The sequence below is a fragment of the Gallinula chloropus genome (genome assembly GCF_964237585.1).
Source record: "Gallinula chloropus genome assembly, chromosome: 4".
In the NCBI taxonomy this organism is placed as follows: Eukaryota; Metazoa; Chordata; class Aves; order Gruiformes; family Rallidae; genus Gallinula; species Gallinula chloropus.
Genome location: NC_140088.1, coordinates 5,620,715 through 5,635,690, shown reverse-complemented (window position 1 = coordinate 5,635,690; position 14,976 = coordinate 5,620,715). Strand labels below are relative to the sequence as shown.

Genomic DNA, 14,976 nt, shown 5'->3' with positions numbered 1-14,976 from the left:
ACCACTTCCTTTTGTGGGACTGGGAAGCAGCCCATCATCATTGCCACCTGAGAGGACACGGAGGCTCTGGGTCCTTCTGGCCTCACAACCAGCTCTGGGGCTCTCTCGTCCTGCTCCAGCCCCAGATCCCATCTATCACCTTGGAGTGAGCCTGTCCCCTGCCTCCATGTCCCTCCTTGGTGCACGTCTCTGCCCAGTGCTGCCCATGCCCCTTCCCCTGGCGCCCTGTCCTGCTGTGGCCCAGGCAGACCTGCCACCTCTCCCCAGCCATCATTTCTGCCTCTGGCCCTGACTGCAGCAGAACAAACCCAGGGCAGTGTTTGCGAGAAGTGGCGACTCTCCATTCAGGGTGATTTGCACCTTCCACCCATCTCTCCCCACCTGGTGCTGGGGTCTGTGAGGAAGGGGCTGCTGCAGCTTTGCTTTGCCTCCGTTCGGCAAGAAGAGACAGGTTTAGCCTGTGGGTGGAACACCCTGATCCCACCTGGCACCGCGAGGTGACCCCAGCTTATGCCGCTGGCTCCCACAGGGCTGACCACCACAGCCCCAAATGCCAAAGCCCACAGAGCCTCCTGCACCCCTGCAGAGGGGCTGAATGGTGAATTTACTGAGTACGTTATTCCAGGCGAGACAACGTCCATCCAGTGTATTTATTGAATTAATTTTTTCCAGCTCGCCCTCTGAGTGTTAAAGGGAACAACAGCCATGCAGATCCACCCCATAACATGTACATATGTCTCCCAGCCAGCCCCACACAAGCACATGCAGACCCACACAGCCAAATCCACTCTGTGGTGCCATCACCTTCCCATCCCAGTAAGGCACTATCCGCCCCACCCCCCCGAAAGATGTAGGACAGTGACTTCCAGACAACCCTTTCTGTCCTGCTTTCAGCTGTGAGCACCCTGTCCCCAGAGCTACTGTTCTTCCATCAAAGGTTAAGTCCCTCCATTCAGCCCCTGTTTGTCTTCTTTGTCCCCCGGTCGTTTGACGTGTTAGATGATAGCCCATGGTGTGTAAATAATGTATATACAGTGACAAAAAGAATTCAGTATTGAGGTGTTTGAGATAATGGAGCTGTAACAACTTCTAGTCATCCAGCATCTGTGATTTATGTGCCATTTTCTGTAAAGATACGAACAAGAATAAAACTAAATGGGAATACTGTGTACGAGTCCGGTCAACGATGGTCAAGGAAGGTGAATTCAGCCCAAGCTGTGAGGAGGTTAAGTGTCAGACCGTAGCCAGAGAGAGGTGGGAGCTCCAAAGCAACACAGAGAGAGGTCTGCACCTTCCTCCCCTCATAGGCATGGAGAAGACAGGGCTCAGGTGCTGAGCTCCCTTCACAGAGAAAGCTGCAGGGGATCCAGTTGTACCTGGGGCAGAAGTTACGCATCATCACACACACCCTGGCATTAGAGAGCCAGGCAGACCTTTGGATGGGCTCACCCCCTCTGCCAGGAGCAGGTTGTAGGGCCCAGACAGCCTGAGGTGCCAAGGTGGCAGCAGTTGAGAGGGAAGGGCACTGGCAGGGATTTCCAGCAAGGCAAGCTCCAGTTGGAGAGTGTGCTGAGCTATCAGAGAAGGAGCTGAGGTTTGCCCACCATGCTGAGGCACCTGGAGATGGCCTGATGGAAAAACCTGATGTCTTACAGGGGAAAAAGGCTGACACAGAGCACACAGGCATAGGAAATGAGAAGCTTTGCTTGTGGAACAGCAAGGCTCCTTGGGCTTGGCTTTGTGGAGGGGCTGTAAGCCCACAGGACTGCATTTCTAGTCCTCACCTAGCTCTAGGGGCAGCTCTGAGACAAACCAGGAGTGTGGTCTTGGATGAGTGCACCTGCAGTCCAATAGTGCCTGTCTCCCATACTGGTGTCTAGTCTGTTCACCAAACCTATCAGCCCTGCAGACCGTGAGCAGTGTGAGCAGTGTCACACTATGAAGAGTAAAGAGCTTTACTAATCCTTTCATCTCTGCTGTTGACCCCATGGGTGGGCCTTGGCTGAGAACAGCCCTGCTTGCAGGGAGAGCCTCTTCCTGCTCTTCTCTTGTGCCCCCTAGGAAGAGAGTGGAACCTGGTCAATGAAATTAAGGAAACATCCAAGTTCTGCCTTAAAAACCACTACCCATCTATGGCCTGAAGGAAAGCAAGACAGAAAAACAACCCCAAACAAAAAACACAGCTGTTTGGAGGCTGGGAGGCAGCTTAGCTCTGCTACAGTGGGTGGTGGGAGATCTTGGAATGAGGATGTGGGCTCCAGTGTTTCATGCTAAACCATCACACCTTGCTCCTTGTTGAGTGCTCCCAGCCCCTGGGTACAGACAGGCTGCAGCCCAGTCCAGCTTGCCAGAGCTGCAGTGGGTGGGGGCTGTGGGGAGCGAGGGGATGGGCATCAGTAGAGGGAGGTGGGAGGGAAGCAAGTGGGGATGAAGCAGAGGGGGTGAGGGACACCAGACAGCTCTGGGTTAGTCGGAGTGGGCTGGCAGAGCCTGTCCCAGACACCTTTGCCCCTGTGGAGAGCCCAGGCACCCACTGAACCTGGCTGCCATTCAAGAGCAGCGTCAGGACTCAGATTAGTGTGAAGGTTATTTTCAGTCAACTATTTCTACAGCCCACCCCTTTCCCCTCCCTTAGAGGGATTGAATTTCTTTCTCCATGTAGTGCTCTGGAAGAGAGGAGGAGCAGAACAAGGGAGGGAGGGAGAGGGAGCTCCTGGGCTCCCTATGCGGACAGAGCTGCTTTGTGTCCAGTCAGCCCAGGGCAATGTAGTCCCAGCTCCCACAGGGGCCAGTCTTGCCCAGACTGAGTGTCCTGAGCAGCTGCACGGGCTCCAGGCACACATCCTCAGTGAGAGGCAGGCACCCTGTAGGGATGGCCAGGTTGCTGGCCAGGGCTTGCTGCCCAAAAGCTCTTCCTCAGGCTCCCAGATGTCTCCCGGAGTCAGTCGCTGCTCGAGCCTGGAGCCATGGACCCTTCAGTGCCTACATGCCTGAAGCCATCGCCTTCCCCGGACCCAAGGACCACCAGGGCTTGTACAAGGTGTCGGTGGAGCAGGGGGACACCTTCTGGGGAGCACTAGGAAGGAGCCGGCTCACCTGGATCACCCCCTTCCACTCTGTCCAGGACTGTGACCTGCGCCAGGGCAGGATTTCCTGGTTCCTGGGTGGGCAGCTGAATGTGGCAGGTAAGGAGGGAGACTGGCATGGGAGTCCTCCAAGTGCCTGTGGGGGCCTGTCTGTGAAGGGCTGGGGTCTTGGGAGCAGATTGGAGGAGAAGAGAGTTAAAGGGTTGGAGTGAGGGGTCCCTGAAAGGTCCAGCTGGCTGTACTGTAAGGACACGGTTGGTCCTAAGGGAGCAACTGGAGGGGCTGCAGCTGGATCAGGGTGTGTTGGGAGCTGGGCTGCCCTCCCTCAGCCTCTGCCTGTGTTCAGCAGGCAGCGTGGCACTCAGTTATCCCTGCCTGGGGAAGGGGGTTTGTATCTGAGGAAAGCAAAGTCCGGGAGGAATGAGTGGTACTGGAAGTCCCCCTTTGAGAGGCTCTTCTTTTGCAGGCTGTGCCTACTTCCAGGGGAAGGCAGAGGGGCTAGTGAGGCTGTGTCCTGCTTGCAGCACTGGTGGTCCCAGTTGAGCTCAGAATACAAAACAGATGTCTCAGAAATCAGGTCTTATGTAGTCCATTTGGGCAGGAGTTGAGGAGCTACTTGCCTTTGTCTCGTTTTTGTCCAGGAAAAGTACAAATGGGCAGAAGAAAAAAGGCATTTTGGTATGTTAACTGGGGCTGCTGCAGCATCCCATGACCTCAGTTGTAGGTTTAAGGAGAACGCAGAGTGGAACAAGGTTTCTGAGGAAGTTGCAGCTGCCAGCCATGCAGAAAGCTTTCCTTGGAAGAATTACAGCCCAAGCCTCAGCCTGCTACGTCCCTGGAAAGCCAGGGGCTGTGCACTCCAGGCCCTGGCTCGCTTCCATCTTGGACAAACATACCCTGCAGCCTCCCTCCCTGTACACCCCAGAGGCAGCAGCAGCAGCACAGCAGTGCTGGTTGGAGTGATGGCTGAGTTAATGTTTGCCAGACCCACAGAGAGCACTGGGGATGTGACCTTCAAAGGGACTTGGGGCAGTTCTGCTCTGGACTGTGTTAGATTGCAATTAAGGGGGAAGCTGATAGTGGGGATCAGTAGATATTGGAGTCATGAGGAGTGTAATGGGCTTGGGATGGTGGCATTGGTCTGCCATCTGTATCCACAAAGGCTGTTCCAGCACCAGGCTAGCTCTGAGGCTCACACACAGCCCTCCCAGTGCTGTCTTTCTGGGAGTAAAGAGGTTCTAAGAGTTGTTCTGGCAATGAGACTGGGTTGTCTTTTCCAGTGAATTGTCTGGACCGACATGTCCATGTAGCCCCAGACAAAGTGGCTTTGATCTGGGAGAAGGATGAACCAGGGAAGGAGGTGCGGGTCACATACAGGTCAGTAATTACCTCTGAGCATATGTGGGAGCTGTACTGCAGCATGCATGCACACTGCACATGGCTGATGTGCATCATGTGAGGGGATGTAGCATCCCTTTGGACAGATGGTTCAACAGTATGGTGGCTCCTGGCTTGCCTGTGGTAACCTGTGACTTCAGCCTACCTCCTGATGAACCCTCTAGGCTCCACAGGGTCCCTATCCAGATGAGAAGGCAGATGTAAGCTCCTAATGACAGTGCTGCAAAGTTTGTAGGTAAGATCCCATGGGAATGTCACATGTGTGCCTTCCCAGCAGGGTTCCTAGGGTCTAAACTTGCAGGTAAATGCTCTGCAAGAGAGGCCAGATTCACAGCCGTGTGGGAAGCTGGCTTCAGAAGTCCCATGCTCATCTGCTTGTCACCAACACTGCTGGGGGCACTGCCTATCCAGACCCACTTGGTTGATCTGGGGACCCTCACTTCCCAGCCCAATTTACCTGCTCGTTGGGTCTCTGCTGGAGAATCCACTTAAATCCCTCTGCACAAAGAGACAGTCCCTCTGTCTTCTCTGGTTCCATATGACAAACATGACCATCCTCTCCCTGACAATCTTCCTGCATAGAGAGCCCTTCCATGCAATGAGTCACTGGCAGCCAAGCCATCCTTTGGGGAAGGATGCTTCTCAGGAGACACCTCATTTTGCTCACTGCTTTCCTAGAGCTGTTCTTGCTGGTGGGCACAAGCTCTGAAAGACTTGACCTTCCTAGATTTAGTAGAGCATGAAGCCCTGTTTTCATGGAGGAACATACCTTCCTTCTCACATATAGCCTCCAGCATTGCAGGGTGAAGTCACTTGCTCATGAGAAATGTGCAGGATGTCATTGGAAAGTGAGCTGAGGTGGTGTGGGCTTGCTGGGCCACAGGAATAGCCAGTGGCTATTGCTAGCCCCATGAGTGTTGTGCTCCTCATGCTGGCTGGTGAGAGGTATCAGGTTCTACTCAGAGCACCATTCTGATTTCTTTCTTTGCCATAAATATTGTCCCACATTAGCAACTGTCTTCTCCTTTCCTTCCCACTGAGATTTTACAGATCCCCCATGGCCTCCCAGCAGAAGGGGGGGAGGGAGGGGAGGCAGGTGGGTTTGCCTGTAAGCTGCACACCTGTGACACCGAGGTTCCCCCATCTCCACGCGTGCAGGTAAGACCTGGGAGACAGTCTCTTAACTCTGCCCTTCTTTCTTTGAGCAGGGAACTGCTGGAGCTGACCTGCCGCCTGGGAAACACCTTGAAACGGCAAGGGGTGAAGCGGGGTGACAGGGTGACAATCTACATGCCCCCCTGCCCGCTGGCAGTGGCCAGCATGCTGGCCTGTGCCCGCATCGGGGCTGTGCACGCTGTGGTGTTCGCTGGCTTCAGTGCAGAGTCCCTGGCAGACAGGATACGGGATGGTAAGGACCAGGGGGGGGTCACCGGGGCAGGACTTTCCCTTTGGGGACAGGGCTGAGCTTGTTTGTTCAGCAGCTTGGGGGTGCAAGGCAAAGCTTTTCTGAGTCAGGCACCCTGAGCTAACCCGGGGTTGGGGCAGGGGGAGCAGTTCTTGTCATGATGTGTGGGCACAAAGCAGGGATTAGCATCTCAGGAAGCGGCGTGGGATGATCCTTCAGCCCGTGGGATGGATTGGTTCTCTCCTTCATCCAAGATGAAGGAGATGAAGGGCTGGGCTAGAGTCTCCTTTGAGGGGATCTAACACAAGCAGGAATGAATGGGGGGGAAAAAGATGCAGAGGGAGAGGTCCAGGGCCATGACAGGTCCAGGGCCATGACAGATCCAGACTGTGGTGAGACTGATAGAGATGGACAGAGCTGCTCATGCACTGCTTTTGCCTTCTGCAGCCCAGTCGGAGACAGTGATCACAGTGAACCAAGGGCTGAGAGGTGGCAAGGTTATTGAGCTGAAAAAGACGGTGGAACAGGCTGTGAAGCAGTGCCCTGGAGTGAAAAGGGTCCTAGTTTCCATGAGGACTGACAGCAAGGTTCCCATGACAGCCCTGGACGTGCCACTGGAGGAGGTGAGAGGCCGTCTGGTCCTACTGCTGCTTTCTCTGGGTAATGTGTCCATGCTGGGAGCAGGGATGGAGGGTGGAGAGAGGGTACAGGCTGGCCAGGACAGTTTTTCTGTCATTGTGAAGACATTGTTCTGCAGCAGCAATAGCAGCTGGAGCTGCACACAAGTTTAGGAGACTCCCAGAAACCATCAGAGAGGTAACTAACTGGTGGGTCTTCCCACAGCACCAGCCCTGCGCTGTCAGGGGCAGGCAGTGCAAACCAGGGCTGGTGGCAGGATGGACCAGGGACCAGACACATCCCATCCATGGGCTGACACAAAGTGACCACAGCCTTGGGTTGCCACTGCACTGCCACACACCACTCTGCTGTTGGACCTGGCACCCTCTGCGAGTGCTGCTGGCAGCTGGTGTCTGAGGAAGCAGGCAGTGATGTTGCTTGTGTGCCTGTTGCTCACAGCATGCAGGACAGTCAGGCTGCCAGCCTGGAGCAGTTTCTGAAGAGGGGAGCCCCTGAGGTGCATCTCTGTTAGCTCCCTGAAGCTGCACAGGGGTCTCCCCACTTCTGCTCATCCCATCTGCAAGCAAACAGTGCTAGAAAGGCTTCCTGGAAGACTTCTGTGCCAGCCAGAGCAGTAACAGTGTAAAAATAGCTGCCTCTTACTCAGCAGGTCTGCTCTGGCTGAGGAGAGTGTTTACCAGCCCAGCAAGGCAGAAGAGAGCTCAGGCTGGCGAGCAAGGGGAGCGGAGGTGCAGTGGGGGGAGCAGGGGGGCACAGGTGTGTGGAGGGAAGAGGCTTGGGGAAGAGGCACACGAGCAGGTGTAGGGATGACACAGAGAAGCCTGTGAGACCCCAACAGAGAACTGCTGTGCTCTCTGCTGCAGGAAATGATGAAGGAGGATGCATGCTGTGAGCCTGCTGCCATGGACAGTGAGGATATGTTGTTCCTTCTCTACACATCAGGCAGTACGGGCAAACCCAAGGGTTTGGTTCATTCCCAAGCTGGTTACTTGCTGTTTGCTGCTCTCACACACAAGGTAATGGATCCCAGCCACAGAGCACTCGGGAGCTGGCAGTTCCCAGGCAGCCCAGGGAAGGGGTGTGCTGCCTTGTTGCACCATAAGCTCATCTTTATCCAGAGTCAAATCTCTGAGAAGCCGTCCTATGGCATTCAGTCCAGCAGAGCACGTCTGCCTACAGACAGTGAGGAGGAGTAACATGCACCTCAGAGCAGGGCCTCCCAAACACATGCTCCTATGAGCCACCATCTTGGTTTCTTCTTTCTTTAGCTGCCCTGTCCTGTATTGAATCATTGGGTGGGATGCTCAGCCTCATAAGGGCAATTTCCTATTATTGGGTGAGCAGGAAGAAGCCAATTTGTACATAAAACCTCTGCCTTGCTTTCTCCAAATGTAACTACCTTAGCTCAGGTGGGAGATTGAGCCTCTGGGAGGGGCACATTTGAGGGTATCTGTTAGCTGTTGAGTGCACTCAAGACAGAGGGCCTACACCTGAAGAGTGTGGGTCACCTTTGGGAAGAGGAAAGCCTTTAATCCCCAGCATGCCCAGAGAAAACTAACAGAGCTGGATAAAAGGGCACCGAGCACAGCATGGAGCTGCAGGATGTTTGAGTTGTGAAGGATGTCTGCTAAGATGTTGTATGGAGACCTCTGGAAGACAGAGTTTGGCTCTGAACAGCCCCTCAGGTTTGGATCTGCCTCTCCCTTTGTCTGACTGAAGTTCTGGTAGCACCTGAGACCACGCACCTGAGACAGCAGGCTCAGGGCAGGCTGGGTCTTCTCCATCAGCCGTCACTGCTGGAGGCCGGACCTCCTGGGGTGTGTGCAGGGGGCTGCCTGTAAGGCTGTGCCCAGCATGATACATGACCCTCCTGAGACCATGAGCGCTGCTTTGTGGGAGCCAGGGCTGCCATCCCAGAATGGCAACACGGGGAGCGAGCGGCGTGTGCCCGCATTAGCGCTCGGGACCGCTGGAAACCGCGACATGGGGCTGGCAGGCTCGGATCTCAGGCGCGTGGGGCAGGCTGACGCTACCATAACTCATCACTCGGTTAAAGGGAGATGGAATGGGCAGGGAAAAGTTTCCATTACAAGCACCCTGGAGCACTTGAGGCCCCAGAGTCCCCAGCAGGGAGCTGCAGGAAGAGATGGAAAGATCCAGAACAGCAGTTGCCAGAGCAGAAGGCAAGTGAAGGGCTAAGTGGGCGCCCAGGCCCTGGGGAGCTTTCCTGAGTAAAGGAAATGAAGAAGGGTTGAGGAAGCTGGAAGTGTTGCTGCCAGGCTGATAGCACTCAGTTCTTTCCAGAGTGGGCATCGTTCCCTCATACTCCTTCCAGGCAAGGCTCTCCTGAGGAATAAACAGGGCAGCAGGCGGAGGACTGCTTGTGCTTTCGCAGGGGGCAGAGGGCTGCACACACCCAGCTGAAGCAGAGAGGTGCTAAGTCCTGTGGGTGAGCTGGGGTGGCTCTGGGCCAAGGCATCTCACAGTCCTTCTGCTTGCTGCCTCTGTGCTCCCACACCGGGCTCCTTGCTGACCTGACAGTTTTCCCTGGTGTTTACTGGGTGTTTAAGAGCCCAGCAGTGCTCTCTGTCACCTTGCCTACAACTCCTCTCCTCCTGCACGGTAAGGTAGGTGCAGGGGGACCGTCGTCACCCTGAAAGTTCTGCTGGTTTGATGTTACAAGATACTTGGATCAGCCTTGCCTAGGCATCAGCAGAAGGAAGGCAGGCTGTAGGTCTCTCTCCTCTGGAAGAGTAAATTTGGCTGTGGGTTTGGTTTGGTTTGGGGTGGTTTGTGCCTGTCTCCTCCTGCACCTTCATAAAGCACCTGACATCTTAAAAACTATTTTCCTGATGATGTTTTAAAAACTTCCCTCAGGAAGAAGCTGTCCCTCCAAGGGTGGTAGAAGACAGAAGGATGCAGTAACGTTAAGAGAGAGGGTACTGGGCTCCTGGTCGTCCCCCTTGTCAGGAGGGCAGGCCCAGGCTGTACCCCTCACTGCCTCTCCTCTCTTGCACAGTACGTGTTCGACTACCAGGACAGGGACATCTTTGGCTGTGTGGCCGACATCGGCTGGATCACGGGGCACACCTATGCGGTCTACGGCCCCCTCTGCAATGGTGGCACCACAGTTCTCTTTGAGAGCACTCCCGTTCATCCTAACCCCGGTGAGTGAGAAGGTTTCTCAGGGGAGCTGGGACATGCCACAGCCACCCTGCGAGACCCTGAGCAGGCAGTGAGCTGGCAGCCTGGGGCAGGACGCAGGCAGCGATGGTTCTGCTGCTGCAGGAGCAGAGCCTGGGCTGTGCCCAGTGCAGAGCTGTGAAGGGAAGAGTCTTGTCCTCTGGTTAGGAAGCTGCTGCTCCTTCTCCTGAGGTGAAGCTGTTTCGCAATGTGCCTCACAGAATCACAAGGTTGGAAGAGACCTTTGAAGATCATCAAGTCCAACCACTCCCATCCCAAGCTAAACCATATCCCTAAGTACCTCATCAACCCTTTTCCTGAACACATCCAGGGAAGGTGACTCCGCCCCTCCCTGGGCAGCCTGTTCCAGGCCCTGACAACTCTTTCAGTGAAAAAAGTTTTTCTAATATCCAATCTGTCCCTGCCCTGGGGCAGCTTCATGCCATTGCCCCTTGTCCTATGTCCTGTCACCTGGCTGAAGAGACCATCGCCCACCTCTCTACAACCTCCCTTCAGGTAGTTGTAGGTGGTGATAAGGTCTCCCCTCAGCCTCCTCTTCTCCAGGCTGAACACCCCCAGCTCCCTCAGCTGCTCCTCATAGGATTTGCCCTCCAGCCCCTTCCCCAGCCTGGCTGCCCTTCTCTGCACTCGCTCCAGGACCTCAATGTCCTTTTTATGGTGAGGAGCCCAGAACTGGACCCAGCACTCGAGGTGTGGCCTCACCAACACCGAGTACAGGGGGGAGAAGTAGACCTATGTGATGTAGAGGAAAAGGGGCCACTACTGCTCCTGACCTGCTTTAGCGCAGGATTAGCTTGGCTGAGAGTCCAGGCACTGCTAGGGAGCCCTTGCTCTCAGCTCTTCTCCCTCTGCCTTGGTCCCAGGCTGGGAGGAGCTGTGTTGGTTACTGGCCCTTCTTTCCATTCCAGGCCGCTACTGGGAAACAGTGGAGAGGTTAAAAATTAACCAGTTCTATGGGGCACCCACTGCCATCCGCCTGCTCCTGAGATACGGTGACGAATGGGTGAAGAAGTATGACCGCTCTTCCCTCAAAGTCCTCGGCTCAGGTAGCTGCTAAGGGCAGGGGCTGGAGCAACAAATCCCTGGGCATCAGGTTGTGCCTCTTCCCACAAATAACCAGTATTGTGGTGAGACCCTGGTGTTTGAGAGTGGCTCTGCCAGCAGGTCATGTCTTTGACCCGACCTTTCAGCTCTTCCCCTTGTCTTTCCCCTTGCAGTGGGGGAACCCATCAACAAGGAGGCGTGGGAGTGGTACTTCCATGTGGTCGGAGAGACACGGTGCCCAGTGGTGGACACGTGGTGGCAAACTGGTGAGATGTGTACAACCCCTTGCCCCAGCTTCTGCTTTCCTAGGCTTTGGGAGTGACCTGCTGCTTTGCCAGCCCAGTGGGAACAGGTGATACTGATATTCTTGTATGACCATCGCCATAAGTGGCCACAGGCACCAAAACAGGACAAGAGAGAAATGGCCTTTAAAGCTAATCCAGAGGAACACGAGAGAGGGGGTGGCAGGGCACAGATCTCTGCTGAACTAAATGAGTGGGATCATCCTTCTGCAAAGAGCCTTCCCCAGCTCTCTGGCAAACCCAGCCCAGCCCCAGCAGGGTGCAGTGAGGGCGAAGAGAAAGGCTGTTGGCCAAGCAGTGCTACCTGGCTGTCCTGTCCCTGACTTTGATGAGCATTACAGTTTCTTTTGCTTCAGAAACAGGAGGCATCTGTATTTCACCCCGTCCTTCTAATCCCGGAGCTGAAATCCTTCCAGGCATGGCTATGAGACCCTTTTTTGGGATCAGCCCCTCCCTCCTGGATGACAAGGTACATTCATAGACTGCACCCCAAGTACTGGCTTGGCCTGTTTTCCTCCAGGTGCCTGCAAGTGTGTACTTGCTGGTGGGACTGGAGAGCTGTAAGCATGTCTTTCCTGCTCGCCTCTGCTAGGCACAGCTTCACTGGGAAGGAACCAACAGCAAAGCTGATCTTCCAGTTAGCACAGAGGTTGAGTGGACAAGACAGGCTGTGCTCAGGGTCCCTGGCACACGTCCTTCCAAAGTGTCCCTTGGTCAGGGACAGCCAGGCCAGCCTCCCTGGAGGGGCCCTGGCTCCCACCACGATAGGCAGCTGGTCGCAGACAGCTGCTGGGAGAGACTGAGCCTGTCTCGTTGGAGCTGGGGGCAGAGGACTCTCCTCACTGCCTTCCCTGGCATTTCCATCACAGGGCTGTTAAACATCCCAAGTACCCTCAGCCATGGTTACTCACAGGTACTATGTTACAGGGAAAGGTCCTTCTGGAAAACAACATCTCTGGAGCCCTCTGCATCTCACAAGCCTGGCCAGGTATGGCACGAACCATTTACAATGACCACAAGAGATTTCTGGAAACCTATCTGACTCCCTATCCAGGTAAGGGAAACGTGTGGCAGGTCACTGCAGAGGTGTTTGGTTGGGTCTGCCTGCTGGCTTTCTGCATGGGGGCAGGACTCAGGAGAGCTGGCACCGCTGCTTCATTCTTCCACAGACCCTTCAGAGTGCTGAAGCCCTTCACGTCCCCATGCCCAATACCTCAGCACTGCCCTGGGAATGGATCTCTCTCACCTGCTTTTCCCTGGGGATTACATGCAGTTTTAGGGCAGTGGATTTGTCCTCCTGCCCTCAGTCCCCTCCACCACAGGTGCACCTCCTGGTGCATCTCTTGCAAAGCCTGTTGGATTCTGTCACTCATCCAGAGGCACTGAGCAAGCCCAAGAGCGTGTGTGTCTCCACATACAGCAAAGGGGAGAAGCAGCAGGACCACAGGCCCCTGCACTGGAGCAAAGTTCTCCCAGCTTGTGGTGATGAGGCAGGCTGGGCATCAGCCAGCACACTGCAGATGCTGAGAGAGCAGGTACCACCAGAGGCAGAAGGCAAACAAGGGAAACAGGGACCTTCCCCCTGAATAGTTGAGGAAGGAGCAGAGTACACGAGCTCTGATGCCAACAGAGAGAAGGGGGTGAGAGGAGAGCACAGCTGGCAAGCAGCTCACATGCTCACTGCAGCAAGTAACCATGGCATGGCTCTGGCCACTGCAGGGTTCTTCTTCACCGGGGATGGTGTGTACCGTACCAGTGAGGGCTACTACCAGCTGACAGGACGGCTGGATGACGTCATTAACATCAGCGGGCACCGGCTGGGCACTGCGGAGGTGGAGGACGTTGTGGTAAGAGGTGTGGGTGGGAGGTGAAGCCATCCAAGGGGACAGCAAAGACACACTGGTCTCTGAAATATCCAAACAGAAACATGCTGCTGCTGTAGCAGCAGGGAGGAGTGTTGGACCCACAGCCTGTCTGTGGGAACAGCTTCCCACCCTCTCCCATTCAGGCTCTGCCTCAAGGGAGGGACAAAGACTGTTAAGGATGGTGCTGTAAGTGGGTGAATCCCAAAGCAGCAGCCAGGCACATTAGGGAGCCAGGAAAGACCGTGGGACCTGGAGGAGCAACCTGGAGGCACAGAAGAGGGTCTAGGAAGTACAAGCTTCAAGCAGCCAGGGGCGGGGGCGAAGACTTGTGTTTGCAGACTGACCTGCTGAGGCAAGAAGCAAAGAGGGCAGAGGCCATCAACAGCCCTTCCTTATCTCTCTGTATTACCACAGGCTGCAGCAGCCAGGCAGGGTCAGGGCAGCTCCCAAGTGGCAGCCAGCCTGCCAAAAGCACTGAGCCAACCCCCAGCCCTGTTCTCTTCCAGAATCACCACATGGCAGTGGCGGAGTCTGCTGTCATCGGCTACCCGCATGAGATAAAAGGGGAAGGTAAGATGCTTTCCTGCCCCTGAAATGGCTCTCCTGGGTCTATGCACTGCAGTGGGAAGTGGCACTGTCACACCAACCCCTGGTAGCAACTGTGCCAATGCCACGCAGCGTGGTAGTGGGGATCTCAGCACAACCATCACAACCTACACCTGCACCCAGCTGGGCTTTGCGTAAGGCAGCAGCGGTAGCACCACATCCAAAAAACACTCACAGCTCAGGCTCCTGAGGCTACCAGCAGAGAGGGACCTCTCCTGGCACTAGGTCCAGGCAGACCCTCAGGATGGTGCTGAGTAACCTGGGGGTCCTTCTGCCAGGAGTCTACGCCTTTGTTGTACTGAAGAAGGACAGTGGCTTCACCCAGGAGCATCTGGCTGCTGAGCTACGGGAGCTGATCTCAAGGAAGATTGCTAAGTATGCAGCTCCAGAGCACGTGCAGGTAACGGGTGCAGGCTGGTCTGACACCCACCCCAGCAGCCTGGCCGGCCCTTTTCTCTCAGTCTCAAGGTGTTCTCCCTGCCACAGGTCACACACCGGCTGCCCAAGACGCGCTCGGGGAAGATTATGCGTCGGGTGCTGAGGAAGATTGTCGAGGACAAGGCCAGTGAGCTTGGGGACCTGACAACCCTGGACGACCACGAAGCCGTGCAGCAGATCATAGAGGGACGCAAGCGCCTGCTGGAGGGGCAGAGGAGCTGCTAGCTTGGCTCTGCCAGCAGCCACCTCCCTCTCCTCCACTGCAGAACCTCTAAGAGTTCTCACCAAGCAGCTGGTGCCCAGGAAGTGCTCAAGACACCATGTCTCCACTGCAGTCTCAGAGTGACCTCTCTGCAACACAGAGACCCTCAAAAGCCTGTCTGCGTATGCCTGTGGGTGGCAGGAGGTAGAACATGACTGACTATGGGCAGGACAGCAAGGGAAGATGAGCTCTATTTCCCCCCTTCTAAAAGCAGAGGGCCAAAAGCCCTTGTGCCTTGCAGTAGCTGTGGAGGTAGCAGCAAGGCAGGATAAGTATGTTATTCCTCTCCCTGCTCCTCTCTTCAGCAACAGCTTAGCCCAGAACCATTACCAATATACACACATCTCCTCCAAAGGAAACCCCAGAAGCAAAAAATGCACTATTTTTGGTTAACAAACTCTGACTCTTCTGTGTAAATGTTATTGGAAAACAGGCCCCAGATTTTAATACAAAAATGTTTCTTTGATCTGTAACCCCGCGTCACCAGGAAAGCAGAGACATACCCATCCTCTGTGCCAGCATTCCCCTCCCCTTACAGTGCATCCCTGGATTCCTGCTGAGGAGCACAACCCTCAACAGAGCCACAGGTAGAGAGGTCTGTTCTGCAGAGCTGTGCATCAAGGAGACAGAGGTCCCAGCAAGCACAGAGGGCAGAACAGGACACAGCATCCTAGCCTCACACCATTGCATCCTGGACTGTTGATTCTACAGGCCTCATGGAGCAGCA

At 55.2% G+C, this 14,976-nt stretch overlaps 1 protein-coding gene across 1 annotated transcript; it reads left to right on the top strand.

Annotated features, from left to right (window-relative positions):
- The first annotated feature begins 2,857 nt into the window (after positions 1-2,857).
- LOC311191558 (acetyl-coenzyme A synthetase 2-like, mitochondrial) lies at positions 2,858-14,213 on the top strand. The gene is made up of 14 exons (XM_084263772.1): positions 2,858-3,185; positions 4,367-4,463; positions 5,693-5,892; positions 6,337-6,512; positions 7,392-7,544; positions 9,548-9,695; positions 10,641-10,778; positions 10,950-11,042; positions 11,435-11,547; positions 12,006-12,132; positions 12,798-12,925; positions 13,450-13,513; positions 13,828-13,949; positions 14,036-14,213. Exons 1-14 carry the CDS (start codon positions 2,873-2,875, stop codon positions 14,210-14,212), a joined length of 2,049 nt encoding a protein of 682 aa, XP_084119898.1. The 5' UTR covers positions 2,858-2,872; the 3' UTR covers position 14,213.
- The last annotated feature ends 763 nt before the right edge of the window (positions 14,214-14,976 follow it).

Excerpts from the sequence above, each read along its gene's own strand:
- LOC311191558 (XM_084263772.1), top strand. The coding sequence starts at position 2,873 with ATGGCCAGGTTGCTGGCCAGGGCTTGCTGCCCAAAAGCTCTTCCTCAG. Across the intron at positions 3,186-4,366 it reads TGGGCAGCTGAATGTGGCAG|TGAATTGTCTGGACCGACAT; the intron begins GTAAGGAGGGAG and ends TGTCTTTTCCAG. Across the intron at positions 9,696-10,640 it reads TCCCGTTCATCCTAACCCCG|GCCGCTACTGGGAAACAGTG; the intron begins GTGAGTGAGAAG and ends TTTCCATTCCAG.